We start from the raw sequence: 23436 nt of genomic DNA, 5'->3' as shown, positions 1-23436 counted from the left end.
GTATAGGCAAGGTGAGTGAGATAATATCTTCTATTGGACCAACTTCTGTTGGTGAGAGAGACAAGCTTTCAAGTCATGCAGAGCTATTTTTCAGGTCTGGGAAGGGCACTCTTAAGTGTGTCAGCTACATACAAGATGGAACAGATTGTTTAGCATAAGTAAAAAGAAAAGGAGTACTTGTGGCACCTTAGAGATTAACAAATTTATTTGAGCATAAGCTTTCGTGAGCTGTAGCTAACCCTAACCCTAAGCTGTAGCTCACGAAAGCTTATGCTCAAATAAATTTGTTAGTCTCTAAGGTGCCACAAGTACTCCTTTTCTTTTTGCGGACACAGACTAACAGACTCTGAAACCTGTCATTTAGCATAAGTAGTTAACACATATTTTAAGGCAATGGCTCTGAACCAGGGGAACGCATACCCCTGGTGGGTACGTAGAGGTCTTCCAGGAGTACATCAACTCATCTAGATATTTCCTTAGTTTTACACCAGGCTACATAAAAAGCTCTAGTGAAATCAGTAGAAACTAAAATTTCATGCAGACAATGACTTGTTTATACGGCTCTATATACTGTACACTGAAATGTAAGCACAATATTTATATTCCAGTTGATTTATTTAAAATTATATGGTAGTGATGGAAAAAGTAAACAATTTTTCAGTAATAGTGTGCTGTGACACTTCGGTATTTTTATGACTGATTTTTAAGCAAGTAGTTTTTAAGTGAGGTGAAACTTGAGGATACGTAAGACAAATCAGACTCCTGAAAGGGGTACAGTAGTCTGAAATGGTTGAGAGCCATTGCCTTAGAACAATGGTTCTCAACTTTTCCCTTTTCAGGCCAATATCTAGGTGAGTTGATGTACCCCCTGGAAGACCTCTGTGTATCCCCAGGGGTATGCATACCCCTGGTTGAGAACTGCTGCCTTTGAATATGTCCTAACTACTTACGCTAAACAGTCTGTTCCATCTTGCATTTAGCTGTGATGCTAAGGCAGTGTTTCTCAGATGTGGCCACCAGGGGCTTTTCTTGTGGCCATAGCCTCCTGGGCAGTGATTGGGGCGGAGGCGGGCAAAGCAGCGTCCCCTTCTCTGGGACTGCCAGGAGGGGTTGGGCCCTACCCCCCTTTGGAGCCACAAACACTGGAAGAGCAGACAGTCAGTGTGAGTTCCCCACCTTCCCAGGGGTGGTGGGGCTCAGACTTCTGACTTCTGCCCTGGGGTGGCAGGTGGCAAGCTCCAGCTGTGCGGTGCCGGGCTCTGGCCGTGGGCTCTGTCTGCAGGGCTTTGTCTGCACAGTGGCGTGATCCATCCCTTGGCTGCTGGACTTAAGGGTCTGGTGCTGGCATCAGGCTCACCACCCCCCTCATCGCCTCTGGCCCCTGCTACCTCCCTGCTCACTTCCTCATCCAGGGTTGTTACAGGAGTGGGTGGGTGAGTTTCTGTGGTCTGCGTTGTGCAGGAGGTCAGACTAGGCTATCATAATGATCCCTTCTGACCTGAAAGTCTATGAAGGCTTAATTTGTCCCCAGCTTGCCAGGGCTGAGTAAGTCTGCTGTGAAAAGTGATATTTGTATGTTTGTTAATATCATTTTTCACTACATCCCAGCTAGTTAACAAATTTGCTGCTGTAAAAAGTGATATTATTTGAAAGTGTTGTGCAGGTTTCCGTTGAGAATGAGGACTGATAGATCAGATACAGAGTGATCGCTTTTTGAGAAGTTTCAAAGAAGCAGCCATGTTAGTCTGTACCGCAAAAAGAAAAGGAGTACTTGTGGCATCATAGAGACTAACAAATTTATTTGAGCATAAGCTTTCGTGAGCTACAGCTGAATGCATCCGATGAAGTGAGCTTTGTTAGTCTCTACGGTGCCACAAGTACTCCTTTTCTTTTTGAGAAGTGTTCACCCACAGGTGATAAGATGTTTTTGTCTTTCCTGTGAGTTCATTCGAGAATGTAGTTATTGTCTGGTTTCACCCAGATAATTGTTGGGCATTTAGTGCATGGAATGAGATACACCACATATTGTGGTAGGCATGTATAGGATCCAGGGATCTTGAAAGATTTGTGTGATGATCGTTGTAGCAGTGCAGCTTTTGCATCTGTTGTTCTGGTGGAGTCTGGTGCCACTTTGAGTTGGTGTGGTTCGCCTGTGGGGAGCTTGTTTCTGATGATGAGTTTGGAGAAGCTGGGAGGTTGTTTGAAGGCCAGAAGTGAGGGTTCAGGAAAGATTTTTGTTCACGTTGGGGTTCCCATAAATTATGGGTTGTAGTTTTGATCCCACATATGGGTTCCATCGTTGGGTGGTAGGTGACAACTAGGGGTGAGCAGTCAAAGGGGATTTTATTTCTGTATTGAAGCAGGTTCTCTTGGGATATTTGGGAATGGGCCACAGATCAAGAAAAAGGAGTGCACATTTTAAGGGGCGTCAGTCCATTTGATTTGCTTTTTGATGGAATGGTGTGTCAAAAGGTCTTAGGCCAGGTCTACACTAGAAACTTTTGCTGATATAGAAGATGTTGCTTAGGCATGTAATCTTGCTGTCTGTGCAGGTTTTCTAATGACACTTTTAAATGGCAAACTTTTTCTAGGGTGGAGTAGGCTAATTTGCTTTAATTTTGCCCTGTGATATGAAAATTATTATGCCCTTGGGTGTAGGGATGTAAATAGTGGTTTAAAAAGTAACTGTGTAAAAGTTTTATGCAGGGCCCTACTGTCATGCGCTGGCATGCCAGGCGCGGGGCCACCGGCCACCGTGCTCTGGGATGGCAGCAGAGTCCTGGGCTCTGGCCAGTAGCAGAGTTTAATCGTTAAGCATCAGTCTTAACGGTTTCGGTTATCAGTTAACCAGTTAAACTTTTACATCCCTACTTGGGTGTAGTCCCAGATGTACATACACTGGTCACCCATGTCTGTCTTTCCTTCTACGTTTTCACAGAATGCATAGGCACTGGTTTCCTTCGGGCCCAGGGTGGTGCTCAACCCCCCCGTTCTGCCCCAGGTCTTGCCCCTGCCCCCACCCCATCTCTTCCCACCCAGTTCTGTCCCCTCCCCTGAGCGTGCCCCGTCCCCACTCCTCCCCTTCCTCCCAGTGCTTTCTGGACACCGTGAATTAGCTGACACTGGTGGGCGGGAGGCACTGAGGAGTAGGTGGGGATCTGGCTGCTAGTGGGTGGTAAGCATGTGACAATTTTTTCCCCTCAAATGAACTTGCACAGGAAAAGGTAAAAGACAAAAAACACTATACCACCAATGGGTGAACAGTTCATAAAGTGATCACTCTATCTTATCTCACAGTCTTCATCCTCAAAGGAAACCTACACAACACCTTCAAAAGATAAGCCTGGGAGTGTAAATTCATAACTTTGCTAGATACTAAAAGTCATGGACTGAACAGAAACACTGAATCTATGTTTCAGAGTAGCAGCCGTGTTAGTCTGTATTCGCAAAAAGAACAGGAGTACTTGTGGCACCTTAGAGACTAACAAATTTATTTGAACATAAGCTTTCCATGAGCTACAGCTCACTTCATCGGATGCATGAATCTATGGCTTGTTAGAACAATCTGTAACCCACTTAACCCTCCACCTCAGCCTCTTTTTTCCTTCCCTGCATGACTGGAGAAGTGTTAATGGGGCACTTCTCCTTGAATGGTCCCTTGAAATAGTTTAGCATAAGCAGTTAACATCTCTTTTTGATCTTGTACCCAGAGTGTACAGATAAATACCTTTCCCAGACCTGAAGAAGAGCTCAGTTGTAACTCACAAGCTTGCCTCCGATGAAGTGAGCTGTTGCTCACGAAAGCTGATGCTCGAATAAATCTGTTAGTCTCTCAGGTGCCACAAGTCCTTTTCTTTTCACAAGCTTGTCTCTCTCACCAACAAAAGTCAGCAGTGCGGGGCAAAATGGTAACCACTTAAAGCCAGGGGGTGCAGCAGCAGCAACCCTAGCTCCAGCACCTGTGACAAAAGTTGGTCAAATAAAAGATACTGCCTTGCCCACCGTGTGTCTCTCTAATATCCTGGGACCAACATGGCTACAACCCTGCATCTGTCTGGTCTGGGCAGAGAAGGTTCCGCTCTCTGTAAGAGTGATGCCTGACGGGTGAAAAGGGGTGTGCGCGCACTGCTCTTAAGGGGGAGACTTCGTGTCACATGGAGGATAAGAGCATCAAGGCAGGGTGCCCACTCCCATGTGCTGCCTGTGTGTTTCCCCCCATCCGCCTCCCCACAGCCTGAGGTGCCGCCGGAGTATGGAGCCGCATGCCGTGAGGGCGCTGTGGGAAGTGCTTGCTCTTGCTGTGGCTTGGTGTCGTGGGACTTGCTGGGGGCTGGCTCAGTTCCCCGTCCTCCCCGCACGTTGGGAGTGGGGGAGCCTGCGCTGTGCCCGCTGCACGGCAGACGTCGCTGCTGCTATTGGCCACAGCATGTGTCATTTGGTGCTTCCTGGCTGAGCCCGGAGCTGAGGAGGAAGCGGCAGAAAGAGGAAGCGGCAGCCAGGTCTGGGTCGGGAGGAGGGAGAGGCGCAGGGCGCGGCCCCTGCCATCCATCCGTGCCACAGTTCCCCTGGTGATCAGTCTCTCTCTCCATCAGGGCAGATCGTCCCTGGCTCTCCCTTGCATGTGGTAGACGGAGCCAGAGTCCCTGCAGCAGCCGGACAGAGGGAGGGCTGAGCCGGGAGCCCCCGGAGGAGGAGAGGAGGCTTCAGAGAGAGCTCCCTTCCCACCCCCCCGCACTGCTGTACGCTGAGCAGCCCCAGCATGGAAGCCATCGCCAAATACGATTTCAAAGCCACTGCAGACGATGAGCTGAGCTTCAAACGGGGGGATGTCCTCAAGGTAAGTGCAGGGGAAGGGATCAGCGATACTTCCTCCTTTCCACTCTTTTCCTGAGACAGTCGGTCCGCAGCATCTTTTGAGTCTCCACCCCCCCCATTTGCCCCCATAACCCATTTCCTCTCCAGTCTCTCCACCCCAGAGCCACTTTGATTGCAAAGAACACAATTTTAAATTTTTGTGTTTATTCAGTGTATAATAGCAGCATCTTCCATCTTTTCAGACTGTTTAACAGCTGAGAGCTAGCTATACCATAGACAGTATCAAGTAAATGTGAAGTGCTGAACATATTATTATTAATTGAATTATTTTCTACAAGATAAACATTTAAAGTAATTGACACCAATTTAGTGTTTCTTTCCTTTGCCTTCTGCCAGAAATTCTTGCATCAAAGAATAATTAGATAATCTTTTGTCACCACACTTGTCAAATATTGTTACTGAATTTTATCTTCTGTGTTGATAAACTTCAGTGATAAATCTGCAACACTGAGTATTTAATGGAACTCTGAAGCTGTAAGTGAATGCCTGGGGTGGATTAGGTGGGTTTTGTGTGTAGATTACTCAATATACCAAAGACCTTTGAGTCCCCTCCAGCTTGGCAGCATAAAGTTATCTGTTCGCTTTTAAAAAATATTTATATGCCTAAAACTGAAAAAGGATCCAAAAATAACAAACAATGCATCCAACAAAAACAGAGAATGTGATTTTTTTTTTGTAACCGATTATAGTGCATGGTTTTTATAAAGATTCTAAACTACACAGCCTTCAAAATAAGAAAAAAAAGTCTAGTGTTGTATTCGCATAAGTTATTTTTTCTGTAGTTAATTTATACATGTTTGTTATCAATATAAAACGAGATAGATCTTTTTTTTCTTCCAAGCAATTGAGCCTTTAGCAGTTTAGCTTTAAAAAGTTTAAGTCCAGATCTTTACTCTCCAAAATGACCTCAGGTAGAAGGTTGATAATTAAAAAACACACTCATTAAAGCCTCAATCCCACAAAGATTTAGGCACATAAGTAACTTTGTGCATGTGAATATTCTTCACTGGAACTGTTTACCTGCATAAAGTTACAAACATGTTTCATTTTTTCTGAGCTGGGACCTAAGAAATAGCAGCTTATTCAAGGAGTGGTGAAGTGGCAGAATTTAGTGTGATTCTTTTGCAAAACTGGAATTTGACTACTTCATTGACAGACATGCAAGAAATGCATGGATTGTGCAGTCACCTTTGTATTTTTATCATAAACCATGGTTTCTCGAGTGTATTAGATAAAATGGATTGAAATTTAGTTTACAGTGTCTTAGAAAACTAGTTTCTTACATATTTTAGGTGGGAGGCCAATCAATTCAATTAAATGTATGGTGGTTACAAAAAATCCATTTTGGGGTGGTTCTCTTGTAGTTATGTAAACCAAAATGGCTTTGACTTTTAAAATGAATAAATCTGCTCCTGCACATTCACATGTCTCTTACCCACAAATTGCTTTAGGATTTATATACCTTAATTATATTATCTACGTGAGTTACTGCAATAGCTGCATCCATTGTTGCTGCAACTGTGTGCTCAGAATAGTGTCAGCTTTAACCTTTTTAGATCAATTTTAGATCTGCTGTGGAAGCATAAGCATCAGATTTTTAAATGTTTACACTGACCCTAATTTTTAAATTTGCTAACCTGAGCTATAGTCTGTTGGTTTGTGTTTAGTATCTTGCCTTGGCTTTGTATGCTATATTTGAAACAGCACAATTCAGGTTAAAAATTGTAGAAACATCTGTAAAACTCATAGAAAATGCTGACCAGGAAGGAAAACTGAAGGGCACATGTACTGTACTTAAATATTTTTTTAGTTTGAAATGTACTTTTGGTTATTTTAATCTGGTCCTGTCTAGATGTTTGGGTTTAGTTAAGGGTATGAGAAAATGGCTGGCATAGAGAGAACTATCACATGTTCAAAAGGTGCTTCCTTCTGTAACAGCACCATAGTGTAGAGATAAAGCAGGATATTTGTAGAGATTTTTTGTTTTGTCTAAACTAGAAAAATTAGTACCTGTATTACAGCTGCTGCTATTGGTACTAAGTACTATACTAACGTATACAGGGCTCAGGCACTCTTACTGCCATCTCATGATTATTATTTTTGTCAGATTGTGGCAAAAATATGTACACTCTTGCTACCACATATTCTGGCAACAGCCGAGCTGCATATGGGTACTAATTTTTCTAGCCTAAGCAAGGCTGACATTGAGAGAGTCCTTGCAACCCTCAAACTGTATCTCTGGTTCCAGCTCAGATACCTTTTATCTTCTGATGTAACCTTAATGATTCTGTTTCTGGGAAGGTGATATTGACTATAACTTTAAGGAAATGTTTGCCTGTAGTTTCCTAGTCTTAAGTTCATTTCTTTGTACAACACTTGAATGTATGTGACATGAACAATACTCAGTACTATTATAATAAATTTAGCCTTACAGTGCTTTTGTATGGGGTTGAAAATTATTTTCATTCACAGAGAGTAAACTGAGGCCCAGAGAAGTTGACTTGCTCATGTTGCACACAAATCCAGGAATAGAACCCAAGAGCCCTGGCTTCCAATCAGTTCTTCTGACGATAGACACCTCAATGCACCACAGTGAGGGCAGTTCCGGTGTTCAGAACAAAAAACTTTCAGCAGCAGTGTGAGATTGTACAAGTCACTTCACTCAGAACAGTGTTTGTGGCACATCTGGAGTGAGGACGTTCAGAGTGACTAGTACATTTGGGCTGTGGAAGTAGGTTGTGCTAAGCACACTAAATCCGTTAGCACGTCTCTCTTGAATGCATCCGATGAAGTGAGCTGTAGCTCACGAAAGCTTATGCTCAGATAAATTTGTTAGTCTCTAAGGTGCCACAAGTATTCCTTTTCTCTCTTGATTGAGAGATCTCTGATAATCTCACCAGATCCTGGCTGAACTCTCCCTTTCCCCATTGTCATGCCTAGTAGCTATCTATCCTGAAACCAGGTCAATCTTAAGTGCATATAAATGAGTAAGACCTTCAAAGGGGAATAAACAGTAATACAGGGTGCAAATCTAATGCACTCCCAGAAGAAGGTATTTCTCACTCTTCACGGTTCTCTGCTGTACAAAATTTAGGTTGTTGAGAAAAATTACATATCCTGCAAGCAAATACATACCCCCTTTCTTACATCTTTTCATGACTTGCTATAATTAGATACCTACTTTGAAACAGTGGTGAACATCGCCCTCTGATGGCATGTGTGACTTAGAATGCTGTACAGAGAACTGTTAGAAACTGTACCATGTTAAGGAATGAAGCTAAATCTAAAATGCTTACCGCTGCTTGTACTTTCATGATGCTGTCTCTGAGGAGGGAAGAGAAAGCTGCAATTGTCTAACTTCATCTGATTTCAGCAGATAACTTGCCTATGATGTCATGGTACCATTATTGCAGTATACCCACATATTCTGGACTTGATTGAATAGCATTTGAACTGTAGTCATTAAGCTGCTTGTTAGTAATCTTGTGGCTATGCTCCAAAAGTGAGTGAAGATAATTGAATTTTGACTTGCAACTCTGTAAAACAGCTGAGTGAAGAGGAAAAGTGCTTGGCCTTTTCCTTTGTGGGCACTGTGATAAAAAGCTTGTATGATTTTGTAACTCTTTTTGTCAGATGATTCTGTAGCAGTGCATGGTATTACTGTGCAGGAGATTCAAGTTGACGTCTATCTTTAGACTTGACCTTTGGGCAAGCGGAGCTTGGAATTCATTCAGTCTGCCCCCAGAAAAAGGAAGGGGTGCTATTTCCACACAGTGTCCCCTATTATTTGCTTCTCAGTCATTCACTGTGTGTGTATGCAAGACCATCTTTCTGTCCACATTCTGGATACTGCAATATGAAAAAGGGTGTTGGTAAATGGCATTCTCTGAAAAAAGTGAAGAAAACTGGAAGGTTCATGTCTGTTCCCCTGCCCCTGCCCCCCCCCCAAAAAGCCCACATTCAGATACAAGAGGGTCCCGGTTTTAAATGTACTCATCTGGCCATTTTATGCTTTTGTGTCTGGATGTGCATCATGATGCATTTAGACTCTCTACTTTCTCTTCACATGCTGTCTGGTGCCGTTAGGACCAGTTACTCTCAATCTGTGCCTACGTTCATTGAGTCTAGGTCTTACATTACAGTTTCTCAGGAATTTATTTCTGGTGGCTTCTAGTTTTGTTGGCCTGTGTGCCAGCTGGCAAGTATCCAGACCTAAAGTGTGCTGATACTTGCTTTTGGTTTGGCAGTGGGGTGGGGAGAGGAGAAGAAATTGTCCAAAGATTCCATTAGCCAAAGCTAGGCTCTTTTCTTCCCCCCACCCTGTTTAAAATATACAGCTACTGCAATAATTGTGTTTTATTTCAAACATATAAAAATATCCATAGGCACCAATCCTATACTCTGTCTATTCCATATATTAAAAACACATAAAATAATACAAAAGCCCTAACCATCCTGATCCATTTCCTCTCCTGAATCCAGAAAGAACATCCACCCCCCACCCCAAAAAAAGATGGGCTTTGTGGCATGCCTGGGAGGTTAACAAGTCTGGAGATCCTTCAGAAGATCAGCGTTCTGTTCCCTGTAGATGTCAGTATAGTTCAGGGGCAGCTTATTGCAAGAATTTTAAAAGTATGCAATGTAAATGCCCAAGACAGTAGATTTAAGAGTCCTCTACTTTTGAGTTGCACTTTGCTGTTTTTCTCAAGTCCTTAATGGGCGATTACATTTTTCAGTAACTTCTTTGTTGCACCTAAATCAACTTAACTACAGTTAGTGTTTTCTTATTTCTGCAGTGTTGAGACTTGGGTTATTTTAACTGAGTTATCAAGGCTTCTTCCTATTCTGAACAGTGAGATCAGTTCGTCATTTGGGCTCCACAATTGCCTGCTCTTCATGTGATTTCCTCCCTCCCCCCCCCCACCCCCCCCCCCCGGCGTGCGCGATTCATTCTCTTTCCCTTCAGACCTCAACAGGATTGAGTGTTTCCAAATAGTAGTGCTGAGACTGCATTTTCAGTTCCTGCATGAAAACCATTTTTGGGCCTGACTACAGAGTAACATGTTTGTGTACAGGAGGGGTGAGATGAGCAAGGGTGGCAGGTCTTCTGTCTATACTTCCTTCTCCCACACCTTCAGTGACCTCACCTGTGTTTTCCTTTATGTAATGATGTTTGTACTGGCAAGCAGAAACAAGACATTAGCTTCAAGCAGTGGGGTTTGGAGTGAATCAGATACAACTGATGTCTGCATTAAGTGTGTGAAAGTCCATTGTGTAGGTGTACTTGAGGTATGTTGCTTGATTGTTGTGGGAGAAAATTGGGGTTTGACTTAAACATCTTCAAGCTGCTGTCTTTCAAGTAGAGAGACCAAATAGGCCAATATTGTGGTCTGATGTGAGGAAGAAAAGCTGTCAGCAAGCCACTGAAAACTGTAAAGATGTTCAACTGAGAACTGTAGTAATGTGCGGGGGGGGGGGGGTTCGGGAAGGGTGGGTTTTGAGATGTTGGCATTTGAAGAAATATCTTCTGAAGACATAGAATGTTTTTGTTTGTAATAGACTTGTAGATCAATATTTTAAAGTTAACCTGATGTCTTGTACTGCCTTGAATACTAAATAGTTATTTTTCATATGGACTTCTTTCCAAAGATTGGTTTCAGAGTAGCAGCCGTGTTAGTTTGTATTCACAAAAAGAAAAGGAGTACTTGTGGCACCTTAGAGACTAACCAATTTATTTGAGCATAAGCTTTCGTGAGCTACAGCTCACTTTATCGGATGCATAAAAGTGGAAAATGCAGTGAGGATGTTTTTATACACACAGATCATGAAAAAATGGGTGTTTATCACTTCAGAAGGTTTTCTCTCCCCCCACCCCACTCTCCTGCTGGTAATAGCTTATCTAAAGTGATCACTCGCCTTACAATGTGTATGATAATCAAGGTGGGCCATTTCCAGCACAAATCCAGGTTTTCTCTCCCCCCCCCACCACTCTCCCAAAGATTGTTACCTACACCTGGTGATAATTTGAGATTATGATACATGTCCCGTTAGCCAGGTCCTTTAAATTGCTTTTCTTCCCCACAACCCTCCATAAGGGCACATATTAGAAAAAGTAGTTAGTGAACATACTCTTAAGTTTCTGGCCCTGTACAGGACCACTTGCATTAGTAAAGGAGGCCTTTTAAACTTGAGTGACTTTACAAAAAAATCTAACGTACAAAAACTGGCATATATGATCTTGCTGGGGACAGTCTTGGAAGAGGTGACATTTAATGTTGCTTCCCTCAGAAACCTTCGTAGCAAGAATGAAGTTAAAGTATGGTATATTCCAGGTTGAAGGTGTAAAGCAATCTTTACCAGCATCCAGAGCAGGAGGAATAAATGCATTCCTCCTTGAAAATGGCTTCTTTGTTTCTTTATTTGGTAGCCAGCTGAGGTCTCCTTCCAGGGCTGTCATTGAAAGCAGAACAGAGTAATTCCCTTCTGGTCTGCTCTGTACCCAGTAGATTTAACTCTGTGTGATTCAGGATGCCGGTTATCTTTTGGCTAGATGGTGCCAGATGACCTACTGATGAAAACTAGTGACAGTCCGCTTTTAACGTCATAATATGCAGAACTGTGTACACTGCTATAATTTATACTGATAATCATTCCTGGACTGTAATCTATCAGCCATATGGCTCCTGCTAGATTTGGCTATGTCTGCTGGCTTGTCTACAAGGCCCAACCTGTCCCATAGCTGTTTGTCATCTCAACTTCTTAAATTGATCTTTCAGTACAAAAATAAGCACTCACAGAACAGCTTTTGGCTCTTTCAGATTATCTGGTATGCCTTATTCAACATACGTGTTAAGCTGCTACAAACGGTGGTGCATCTGTGTGATTTTATTCATTGGCCAAGAGAGGTTCTGCACTCTACACTGTGGCAATTCTCCCTTTTGTTATGCAATAACTTCTGAAAATCCAAAATTTCAAGGAATGTTCTAGGCATCAATTTCAATGAAAAGTAAAATCACCATTTGGTCACTCACGATAAAGAGGTGAGCCAGTGACCTCACAGATGCCTGTGGAAGAAAAGCAGTCCCTCTATATAGGGGTGAGGCAGTCATCTGAGGGTGTGGGATAGGGCCCTATGTACCCATATCTCTGCTCAAAACCCTCTTGATTGTGATGAAAACCAGAAAAGCATAAATTCTCCAATTTTTCTGACTTTCACGAAAATCAAGATGGTTTTGAGCGGAGTGGTAGGTGTAAGTGGCCTGTCAAAACAAGCCTTTGCAAAAGAGTCTGACTTCTGACAAGTGCTTTTCAGAGTAGCATCTTCATTATACCATCAGTGTCTGCTCATCGCTGAAAGTTGCATTCTATCTCTAACAGTAATAATCTTTGCTTTATTTGCTCTCTGGGATTGGAGACTTATTATAAGCATTGCATCAGACTAGAAGGTGGAAGTCTAGCCTAGTGGTCATGTTCATCTCAATGACTTAAGTTCATGTGAAGTTCTTGCAGTTTTCATTGAGTAGAGTGAAACCTTCTGTGTTTTTTAGTCCAGTACTGCATGCAGCAGAGGTGCAGGATATTAGATACTGGTGCAGCACTTGGATAAGGTCATCTATTGGAAGTATCAAAGGAGGTGTGCTAAAAGAGACTAGGACAAGATGAGCGGGTGCTACTTGAGTGCTATCCACAATCTCGCCTTCAGTGTAGAGCAGTTCTGGTGTAAGGAAGTCACTCCTAGTCAAAGGAAGAGCAGTCGCAGCCATAACAGCTCAAACAAAGGAGGCTTCTCAGGATTCCAATGTGAACTGAGCTTGGAAAGACTTTGTACAGAGAATCCTTTTCAGAGTGTGAACAGCCAGCTCTTCATTGACACACTAATGTTTGAATATGTTGATATAACTGTGGACTGATATCCAGACAGGACATTTGCATATTGGCTCCATGTGTGGCATTTCTACTAACTGGCAGATCAGCTGCTAGCCAGTAAAGACTGGTCATGGTTTGTGGCACACCCTCTCCCTCCCCTTCCCCCCCCCCCACCATAAGAAAGTGACCCAGCAACCAGATTTGTGTTTTCTCTGATAGATTTATTTTTAGCTGTAAAATTAAATCTCAGGTAGTAATCCTCTCTTGTGGTGTCTAATAGGGCTCAGAATTCTTGTGAATTGTCTGGGATTTTATGTTAAGATACCTGATTTCTGGCTCTTGACATTTTATATTCAGTTTGTTCTGTTGATTTAGCAGCACACAAGACTGGGTGAATTGCATGCCTTCTGCATTTCTTCACAGATCAACAAACTGATACTGCATTAGATGTGGTGCACAGGTTCTTATCTACGGCTTTATCCCACAACCGTTTTTGCTGTTTAGTTTCCTCTGCTGGCTCTGCAGTAGTGGTTAAATGTCATCGCCAAAGTTGGGCTAACATCAGTGAGTGGTGTGCACATGAGGAAGTAAATAAAGCCATGTTCATTTGAAGTTTCATTATAAACTTGGGAAAGAGGGAATCAAAATGAGAGAAGAGGAACTTTTCCGGGGGGGGGGAGGGGGAAGGAGAGAAGAGAAAGGAAGTTGCACTTTCAAGATTTTTATCTGGAGAGTAAAGAAAGAAATAGTTTCACATTTTATTTTAAATGCTGCTATTCCACTTAAAATGAGTACTGACTATCCCAATATAGCATTCCAAGCTTCAACCTGCCTTTTTGTCAGGCTGTATTTAAGCATTTCTGCTTCAGTCGCAGGCCCTGTTACATGTTTAATGGCTTGATTTCACAAAGTGCTGAGTTCCTTCATGAAGCAGTCTTGTCACATCTTGCAAGATTATGACTTAAGTGGAGAAGAAAGTGGGTGCTCAATAGACTGATGCTTGATGTAGCATGACCTCGTTACTATGTTGGTGGTGGAACTGCCCAACTAGATAAGACAATTCCAGTGAATTATTTGAAAGAAACTTTCCACTGATTTTTGTATGGGATATAATCTAAACATATGGAAAGGTATAACTGACCTCTTTCAATAGGGCACAAGAAGTGTACTGACAGTCTTCAAAACTGTATGTGATTGGAATTATAAAGCCTTTAAAAAATCTTAAATCAGGAAGCTAGCCTGTAATACTCTGATTTAGTTTGTAGATACATCTGACACTTGCATTTTAATTTCAGAGTTCATAATTTTCCTCTGCTTGCATTCCTTTTACTAGGTGAATAGTTTCTAAGACATAAATAGCACAATGAAAATCCTACTTGAGTTATCCTAAAAACATAAATGGTGAAAGAAACTCAGGAAAAAAGAAAAGAATGTTAATTGAAGATTATGAAAAATTTTTTCTCTAAATTTGCATTGGTGAACAAGAGATGTTTCTTTCCATTTCAAAGGCAGAACAAATCAGTTCATCTTTAGACCTACTTGGGGAGTAGGTTAAGGCAACAGCTGGAATAAGTACAAAGTTTTAGGGTCTCCCTCTCTGGCTAGAAAACAGACTACTATCAAGCAATAATTTTATAAATAATCCTGAAGTTCAGTGCTAACCTATATAAATAAAATATGGAAGGGAAAATATATGCTTGTACCTGCTGAATTTGGTTTGCTTCTCTGTATTCAGGTCAGCATGCACACGGTGTCCTTGTGAACTGCGTGTTCATATAGCAGCAGCAGCTAGAGCTCTGTGCAGAGAGCAGAAAGCATTTCTTTCAGTTCAGATGAACTATAATTATATTGTTACTCTCTAAAACCCTCTGATTTAAATAATTTTTCTCTGGAATTTACATTTTCTGAACTATGTCTTGCTTTAACTTGTACCAAAACATTACAGGTTTAAATATGCCTGGGGGTTTGGGGAGAGGGGGAATACTTCATGAGCTATGTATGACCCAGCAGCTTCCACTAATAGCAGCTAGGTTAATGCAGATGACTTGTGGTCTGAGCTAGTCTGCTCTTTGGTTTGCATGATCAGCACCAAATTCTAGCCATGCCACTCTAGCTGAGGTTGAGTAGGTTTTTCCATTATCCTTCTGTACAGTCAGATTTCAGATACGATATGCTTATGGGAGCTCTATTCCTTGGACATGATAAATACAAAAATGGCATTTCAACAACTTCAGTCTGATTTTCAGTTATTGCTGTTTACCTGTGGATTATGGTTTAATTGAGTAAAAGAATTATTGATTAGAGATGCTAAAAATAGCTGTTCAGATCTGATTAACTAGGTAGTTAAATTCCAGACATATGCCTTGATACTGGAAATCAATTCACTTATCAGAAAGGAGTTAAAATTGGTCATTGAATTGTGGAAATCCTATATATCCTCTTCCTCCCACCACATAGCTTCTCTGGAAAAATCTCACAAAATGACTTGTGGGATTGTACCTTTGTTTCCATGCAGAACTGGTATTGTGCAGTTCCAGTCGGTTTCATCTGGTCTTAATAGTGCTGCCGGAGAAACCACTGTCTAAGCACATCCTGACGGCACTCTGTGAAAGACTAACAGATGGACGGTAAAGAGTGACAAGCATATACCAAAGCTATGGATAGGGAAGAAAAAGCCAGAGAAGTACAGAGAGGGAAATGGGAAGGAAGTGCTAGTGGTAATGGGGCCTGATAGCTGAAACTCATTTTTAAGTACTCACGGATACCTTCCATAACCTGACATCCAAATAGTCACCTTGCAAAAAATCAAATGTGTATCAACTTTCCTTGTTTGGTCAGAGTACCTGAACATCTCTGTGTAAATGTTACATAGCTGAAACTTTTCCTTTTGTCTTTTAAATATAGTGTTTTTATTTAGTGCTTATGAAAAGTGCCACACTGAGCTGGAAACTTATAGCCACAGAACAGGTACAGCACAGACCACCAATGCAGGCTTCCCTTTGTCCCCTTCAGCTACACATTCTTTGCTCCACTCAGGCCCCTACTCTAGTGGTACTAAAATTGTGTTTTGCCAGAACATGATTTAGCCAGGCATAGTGATCAGGGGACAAACAATGTTTAAGGTGATCACTGTTTTTAAATTCAGTGTAAATGCAGTGGCCCTCTCTATTTTGACCAGCTGACCTGGGTTTAAACAGTCTGATGCAATGCTAAACTGTTTTTCAAAACAGTTTTACTCCCATGGCAAAAGAAAGCCAGTATGCCTTAGCCTCGTCCTGGAGAAGACCACTTCTAGGCTTGAGGGGACAACTTACTCACCCAGCCCATTCAGTCTTTATTCCCTACCGAGACTGCCAAGAAGGATGCAAATTGTGATTTACAATTAGGTTCGGCAGAATTCAGTTTTTATTTTTATAATTTCAGCAGGTGTCAATGTTTGTGTTTAAGCTTTTTTCAAATTTTTTTTAATTATGGGAGAGCAGGGGTCCGACAATATTTAAGGACTGACATTGAGAATCCAAAAGCTAAGCTTTATGAATGCCACATATTTGACTGCAGATCTAGCTCAGCTAATGCCAGAGCTGGCTGTTTTAGCAGAGCTGTAAATCCATGCTTTATGCAGCATTCATTATATATATTATATATATATTATTAAGATGGGACTCTTCTCCATCAGCATTTTTCTTTTCCTATCTGTACATTTCTTTTATCGATGGAAATATTTTTTTCATCCGTTTGCATGTGTTTGTTGAAATCAACATTTACCAACATTTAGAGATTATAAATAGGCTTGGAACGATTAGATTTTTGTGTCTTCTAGGAACTGGACTGAGACCTTCAACTCTCTCCATGTAGGCCCCCACAAGAAAACAAGAAAGGTCATTAGGTTTGATCATTCCTGACCTGGGCTTTATTTATACCAGAGATCCAGAAGGGAAATGCACTGTCTACCATTACTGATCCTTTGAGCCATCCAATCTCTTCAGTTATGTTACATTCCAAATTTTGTTTGAAAAATTTTGAACACTGCCAAGCATGCCTCTCACAAACTCACCACATTTTGTGTCCTGGAGTGGACATTTCCTCAGAGCCCACTCTTTTCTATAATCTTTCCAGCAGTTGCCTTCACTCAATCCATTACAATAAAAGTAATATTAAAAAAAGGAACCAGCAACGCCATAACTTTACTTCCTTCTCTCCCCTTTGCTATCCTCCATTCTTGCACTGTCATGCAAAACCTTTCTTTTTTGTGTTGGGATCATGTTTCCAATCACTGTACAGCACCATACACAACTGGTATAAATTATATATAAATAGTAATAAGACATCCTGCAAAGTTAAGGGACATTAACACTTACATGATTCGACTTGTTGTCTGTATTGAGAGTAGTTGAATTATCTTTCCTTCTCTCAAAGCTGAAAGGCCTTAAACGAAAGAGGTTGCACATATTAATCTACAGCGCCGAAAGTCTTCAGTATAATAACTACTACAGATTTTTTGTCTGGTAGCACTGAAGAAATGAATTCTAATCTTTTTGCTCTTTAACATACTGTCCAGTTTTGTAGGTCACTCTAGGAACAGTTTACCCCTGAATGTGCAACCTATGGTGAAATGAATTTATATGCAGTTTTCATGATGAAGAGTAAAAAAGAGCTCTTCACATTTTGTTTATAATAATGGCTGTTGCTACATTATTTTTAACTAGTGCATTTGTAGAGGTGAGTAGCCTAGGAATCTGAGGGGATCCATAGCCAAATAACCCACATGAAACCTAGATGGTTGAAACTTGCTGGAAACCACTCTGGGTTGTCTCACTAATTAGGGGAATAATCTGCCCTCTGCTTAGGGCTTGACTCTTCGTTCTGTTTAATCACTTTGATTAAATGGAGGTCTGAGGTGAAGGACTGCTCTTCTTCCTTTTATAACCTTGGCTGAAGAGCTCAGCTTCCAAACAGCTGTTTGAAACTCAGCTTAATTGGATAGCTATATTTCCAAGGAGGTTTATGGCTGCATATTAGCAATATTGCTATAAACCACCTGGGATCAGCTGGCATCCTGTTGTGTCATATCAACCTCTAATGTCTCTATGGCCAGATCCCTACGTTAGTGAGTCAGTGGCATGAATTTGTGCTTGTTGGAATTTTGAGAGTTCAATCTTGTGAAAATAACCCCACCACAGATTTGGAGAATGATTTGTAAAAGTATCCATGTGACACTTGATCTACAACTTCTATTTTCTTGTGCAGGGGCTATTAATTAGGAAGCCCTCTCCCCAAGGCCTAGAGAGGGTCACAGGTCAGGCCATTGATCTCCTGATTGGAATCTGCCAGTAGAGAAGAGTTTAGCATTGCTGAGATTTACAATGGAAATACTGTGCTCCTATCAGGTGTTTGGGAGCTTAAAATTAGTCTGTGATCAAAAACTATGCCCTCGGGGTGTCAGTGACCTGCATTATGATATTCCTTCCAGGCTATTGCATTGCAGCTATAAAATGTTCTATTCTTGTGTTTTAATTAGTTCTTGACCTGGAACAGTTCTGTTAATTTGGGATGGGTTTTAGTTAGCCCTGATCTTTTTTTCTCCATTAAAAATTTGTTTCCTTAGCTGTCTGACTTAAGGTTCTGGGCCTTGTTGCTGCTCTCCTGCATTTAGTGTCTACGTATCTGCATTGTTCATGTAAGGACATTCTGATTTTGCCCACACACTTCAGTGAGTTTAGGGACCAAGGAAGAAATAACTTTTTTTTAAAAAAGTTTATGGTACTATCAATAACGTGAGACTGAAAATAATTCATTTTTAATTGTTGAGGTACAGTATAATTAACTACATGTGTGAAACCAGAATAGACCGTCAGTCTTGTCTGTCTCTTTGTGGAAAGAATGCTCTTCTTAATTTAAAAATATGCTATGATATGCCATATCCTTCTGTACCCATTTCTAATGGTGAGTGACCTAAATACAAGTATTTTATTTTCTGTCTTTCCCCAACCCCCATAACAGTGAGCTGTAATGATTGCTATAGGCTCCATCAGTTGGATGCTCTGAATGTTAATTGCCTGCTTTAATATTAACTTGGTGTAAGAAAATTCCATGTAAACATTTTCTTCTTTATAGAGAATTTGTTCACATCCAGTTCTATTTATTACCCTTAGAAGTGAAAGAGGAACTTTAGCCTAGTGGAAACTTTCAGGGGCATCTGCTTTAGCATGTAGGTGTCACCAGTTTCAGCCCGACTCACCTCTCCCCACATTGCATAATTCAGAAGATCCTTTACTGTAACCCTCTGCCATTGTGACTTTAAAAAAAAAAAAAAAAATCAGCCTGGCTCACATGTGGAAATTCTAGCCCTCGCTGCTTCCTGGTAAGGACAGGGACTGGGAAAACTATTCTGACACTGGAGGTAGCTCATACCTGAGTACTGCTGTATAGGCAGAGTTATTACTATGTAATGGGATAATGTCTCCTCCATGTAACAGTCCTCCAGCAGCAGTCCCCCAATGCCCAGCAGTGATCACTCTGGGCGCAATTGTGAACTCTACTGCTTTAGGTGTCACAGAGACTGGCAGCCACCCTTTCCCCCTCAAAATATCCTGCATATTTTTGAAATGCCTTTCCCTGACTGACCAGTTTGGTGAGCACACCTGGTGGCTCTCTCTTGTTGTGTGCAGCTGCCCAGCCAATCATGCCGCTTACCTCCTGCAGACATGCTCCTGCTTGGAGTGGAGAGGAGGTATTGGATGTCCTGGGTTTGTATGGATACAGATATGGACCAGTTATAGAAATGTGGACATCTCTGAAGGGGATCAGCAGCAGTGATACGAGAAAGTGAAGGAGCTGTGACAAGCATACTGCAAGGCCAGGTAGGCCAACAGTTGAACTGGTACAAAGCCGCAGACCTACATCTTTTACGATGAGCTGCATGCCTCACATGGCAGAGAGCCCACCAGCACCCTTCAGGCCACTGTGGATACTTCAGTGGAGCCAGAGACGCAGACCCGTACTGTGAACAATGAGGAAGAGGGGAGAGGCATGGGCGGGTACCTGGCTATGCCATGAGCTAGGACTTCTTCGAGACTCTGCCTCAGTCTAGCCAATACCACCAGGTAAGCCCAACACAGGGGAGGGGACCTCTAGTAAGTGTGTGCGTACGTTTTCCTTTACAATGTTTAAATGTAAAGATGGCACCAGGGCCATCCCAAGTTACTGAAGATACAGGTATCTACTTTTTTCATTGTTACATGTACAAGAAGAGGTAGTGATACTACAAACGGAGGTAGCTATCGTTTTTTTTTGGTTTTTTTGTTCCTCTGTATGATTGAGTTGGGATGGGGGGAGGTTACATAGGGATACCCCTCGTATCCTCCTGAGAGATTGCAATGAAACTCTCATGGAGGTACTCTGCAATCCTCTCCCAAGAGTTTCTACAGATGGCCGCCTTATTTCTTCCTTTATGATGGGACGCTTTCCCATGCCGTTCTATGATGAGTTTGGCTGGCACTATTGTAGTAAACAGCCTAGTGGCGTATGGACCCAGGTGGCTTTGGAATGCCAGCTGCAGCTGTGTCCTCTGTGCCTTTTGTGACCTTCAGGAGTGAGAACAGCTAAAATCACCACCACCTCTGGAACATAGTGCCAGGACTCTGTATTGTTGTGCTATACTTGTACCAGTGGAAGTAGGGACTGAATTGTTTCATTCAACTGAAAATGTTAATACCCTCCTTTTTTCTCCCTGCACCCTCTGGTGTGTGATACTCACCATGACTAGGGCTGGGTAGAGGCACTCCACAGCTGAAGTGTCAATAAACCAGTCTTATTTAAAAAAAAAAAAAAAAAAAAAAATTGGGACTAAAGGAATGGAGTTTTGAAACTTTAACTTTCCATTGTAACTGTAAATACGATACAACTGTCTGTTTTATGTGTAGCTGCTGACCTTGTGGTCTTGAGGGATGCCCCCTCCACACCCACAGAACACCTGAGCCTGATGCAAAAGAGAAGGGAGCATACTAGGGAGAATATGTTCAAGTAGATCCTGCAAGGCACTGATGCATCAGACCACAAACAAAGGACCTGGCAGGCCAACGTGGCAGACAGCATGGAGAGGGCTAGAGATGATGGGAGAAAAGGAGAGAAACCCAAGAGTCCCATCAGGAAAAGGAAAGGGAGATGCACCAGGACACAATGGGGCTTCTCTAGCAACAAACAGAAATGCTGCAGGTTCTTACTGACCTATAGGTCCATGGACTCACCACCCTGTGCAGTCTCTGGAGAACTCCATGTTGGCAGCTCCCTACACCCCCCAATGATCCACGTGGCTTCAAGGGTCACAACTATCATTATCAGTGCACACCGAGGAACAGTAGGGACAGCTACAGCTTCACATACCCTGACCTACAAGAGAGACGGTTGGTGTATATGTAGCCAAAGTGGGCTGCATTTGTGCACTGAGAGAGGCTGCAAACAGTTCTGTCCTTCTAAATTGAATGTTCGGTTCAGTGAATTTGTTAAAAGTTTGTATTGTATTTTTTCCTTTTTTATTTGCAAATTGGTTTGTTTACTGCTCTTGTCCATCAATAAAATCATATTTTTTGAAAATAAATTCTTTTTAGTTCACCCGACGTATTGGATAGCAGTATGCAAACCACCTAGTACTTGTAAGTGTACAGAGCTCATAGGTTCAAGAAAACACCCAGTCATTTGTAAATACACAGCAAGTACTGCATATTCATAGTTTCACTGTAAGACAGTGTAATAATTAAAAGAAAAGGATTACTAGTGGCACCTTAGAGACTAACCAATTTATTTGAGCATAAGCTTTTATGAGCTACAGCTCACTTCATTGGATGCATTCAGCTGTAGCTCACGAAAGCTTATGCTCAAATAAATTGGTTAGTCTCTAAGGTGCCACTAGTCCTCCTTTTCTTTTTGCGAATACAGACTAACACAGCTGCTACTCTGAAACCAGTGTAATAGCTATAAACGTACAGCAAAACAGGATAATTCATAGGTTCATTACATATAACACTGTCTTATATAAATGTACACCAAGCACTACAAAATTACTAACAGCCACAAACCTTCAGGATCAGAGCACAGACAAAGACCGCACATTAACGTGGCTGACTGCTAAAGTGCTCTTTCATAGCCTTCTGTGTCTGCATAGCTCCACACTGGGCTCCTGTGTCTGGCTGTTAACACTCAGCAGACAGCTGTTTCTCTTCTACCCCAAAGGCAACTCTTTTTTCCTCCCTTTGCCTTACCTACATTATATCTGCCTCTTGTGTTCTGCGTAACCATTGGGATATTTTTCTCACTGCGATCCTGTCTTGTGAGTAAACACACTGCGAGCATCCCTTCCATCTGCCAAAGCAGTTCAACTGTCATTCTGCATCTGCTGAGCTGGTCGTTTCCTTGGGGTGATCAAGCTGGCTAGCGTATGGCTTCATGAGCAAGGGACCAGGCTGGGTCCCACAGGATCACTGTTAGTTCTTCAACATTGCCAGTGGAAGTCCGCTGGTCAGGAAAGAAAGTTGCTGCTTGCAGCTTTCTGAACAGTTCTGAGTTCTTAAAGCTCTGACCATCAGGCACCTTTCCTGACCAACCCACACTAATATCAGTGAAGCATTCCCAGTGATCCTCCAAGGCTTGCACAACCATAGAAAAATAGCCCTTTCTGATTACGTATTCTATAGCAAGGTGGCCTGGTACCAAAATAGGTATGTGCTTGACATTTGTTGCCCACTGCAGTTAAGGAACCCTATTGCTGCAAATCCATTCATTATGTCCTGACCATTGCCAAGTGTCGCGTTCCTGCATAACAGGACACAACTCGCCGTATGCACTTACATGACAGTGGTCCCCACTTTGAGTTTTCCAACTTCAAAATGATTTTCCATTGACTGGTAGCAATTCAGCATTGCAAGTTTCCAGTGTGCGAGTGCCATTTGTTTTTCCGTTCTCAACAAAGCTCTTATTCTGATGTCCATGAACTGGAGGGCTGGGGTGAGCTCTGCACACAGATCCAGGAATGTGGCCTTTCATATTCGAAAGTTCTGCAACTACTGTTTGGCGCTCCATTGCAATGTAGTCTCATTGCAATGCAGACCCGTTGGTGATACTCATTTCTCGGGCCCAGAAGCAGTGCTTCATCTGAAGCTGCTCTGTGAATGTCACCAACAACCCTGAATAGTTTTTCGCAATGTCCCTTAACAATGTGTCCTCCAAATAAATCCTTATGTCCCCCATTGTTCTGATTCTTCCTGCAGCACTGATAATACTGGAGAATTTGTGTCTCCTATATTTGCAACATTCATTAGAATAGTGTGGAGCTATGTGGTTCTATGCTTCTGTAAGAGATGGTAGACTCTGAACGTTGCCTCGTGGGTTTGTGAGATTTAAAAAAAAAAAGTGTTGGGATATGGATGTCCTTGTAGGATGGAGAAAGTTGCATGTTGGGAACTTGAACCCTAGTTCCTAGAGATCCCGGAGTGAGTTATTTCTATCCCACGGCATGTTACAAAAATTTCCCAGGTGGCAACATGACGCACACTGGGATATTTACCCATGGTGCACTGCCCTTTGCGTTAACATAAGCACTACTGGTGTGTACACACACCACTGACACAAGCAGCCAAGTGTGCACATGCACCAGTGATACTCACTTTGTTAACCGAAGTTTGTACTGTAGACATAGCTTTA

At 42.1% G+C, this 23436-nt stretch overlaps 1 protein-coding gene across 3 annotated transcripts in view; it reads left to right on the top strand.

Annotated features, from left to right (window-relative positions):
• Positions 1-23436, top strand: part of GRB2 (growth factor receptor bound protein 2) — an 81259-nt gene that overhangs the window by 16675 nt on the left and 41148 nt on the right. For 2 of the 3 annotated variants that reach the window (XM_084648605.1, XM_084648603.1), the window contains exon 2: positions 4593-4837. In XM_084648605.1, the coding sequence (XP_084504731.1) occupies positions 4760-4837 (78 nt within the window). In that variant the 5' untranslated portion in view covers positions 4593-4759. The remainder of the gene's footprint in view (positions 1-4592; positions 4838-23436) is intronic. The other variant, XM_084648604.1, reaches the window with a different exon arrangement.

This window comes from Lepidochelys olivacea (genome assembly GCF_965140295.1).
Source record: "Lepidochelys olivacea isolate rLepOli2 genome assembly, chromosome: 14".
Classification (NCBI taxonomy): Eukaryota; Metazoa; Chordata; order Testudines; family Cheloniidae; genus Lepidochelys; species Lepidochelys olivacea.
The sequence above is the reverse complement of the archived record's forward strand: the minus strand, read 5'-3'. Positions and strand labels throughout refer to the sequence as shown.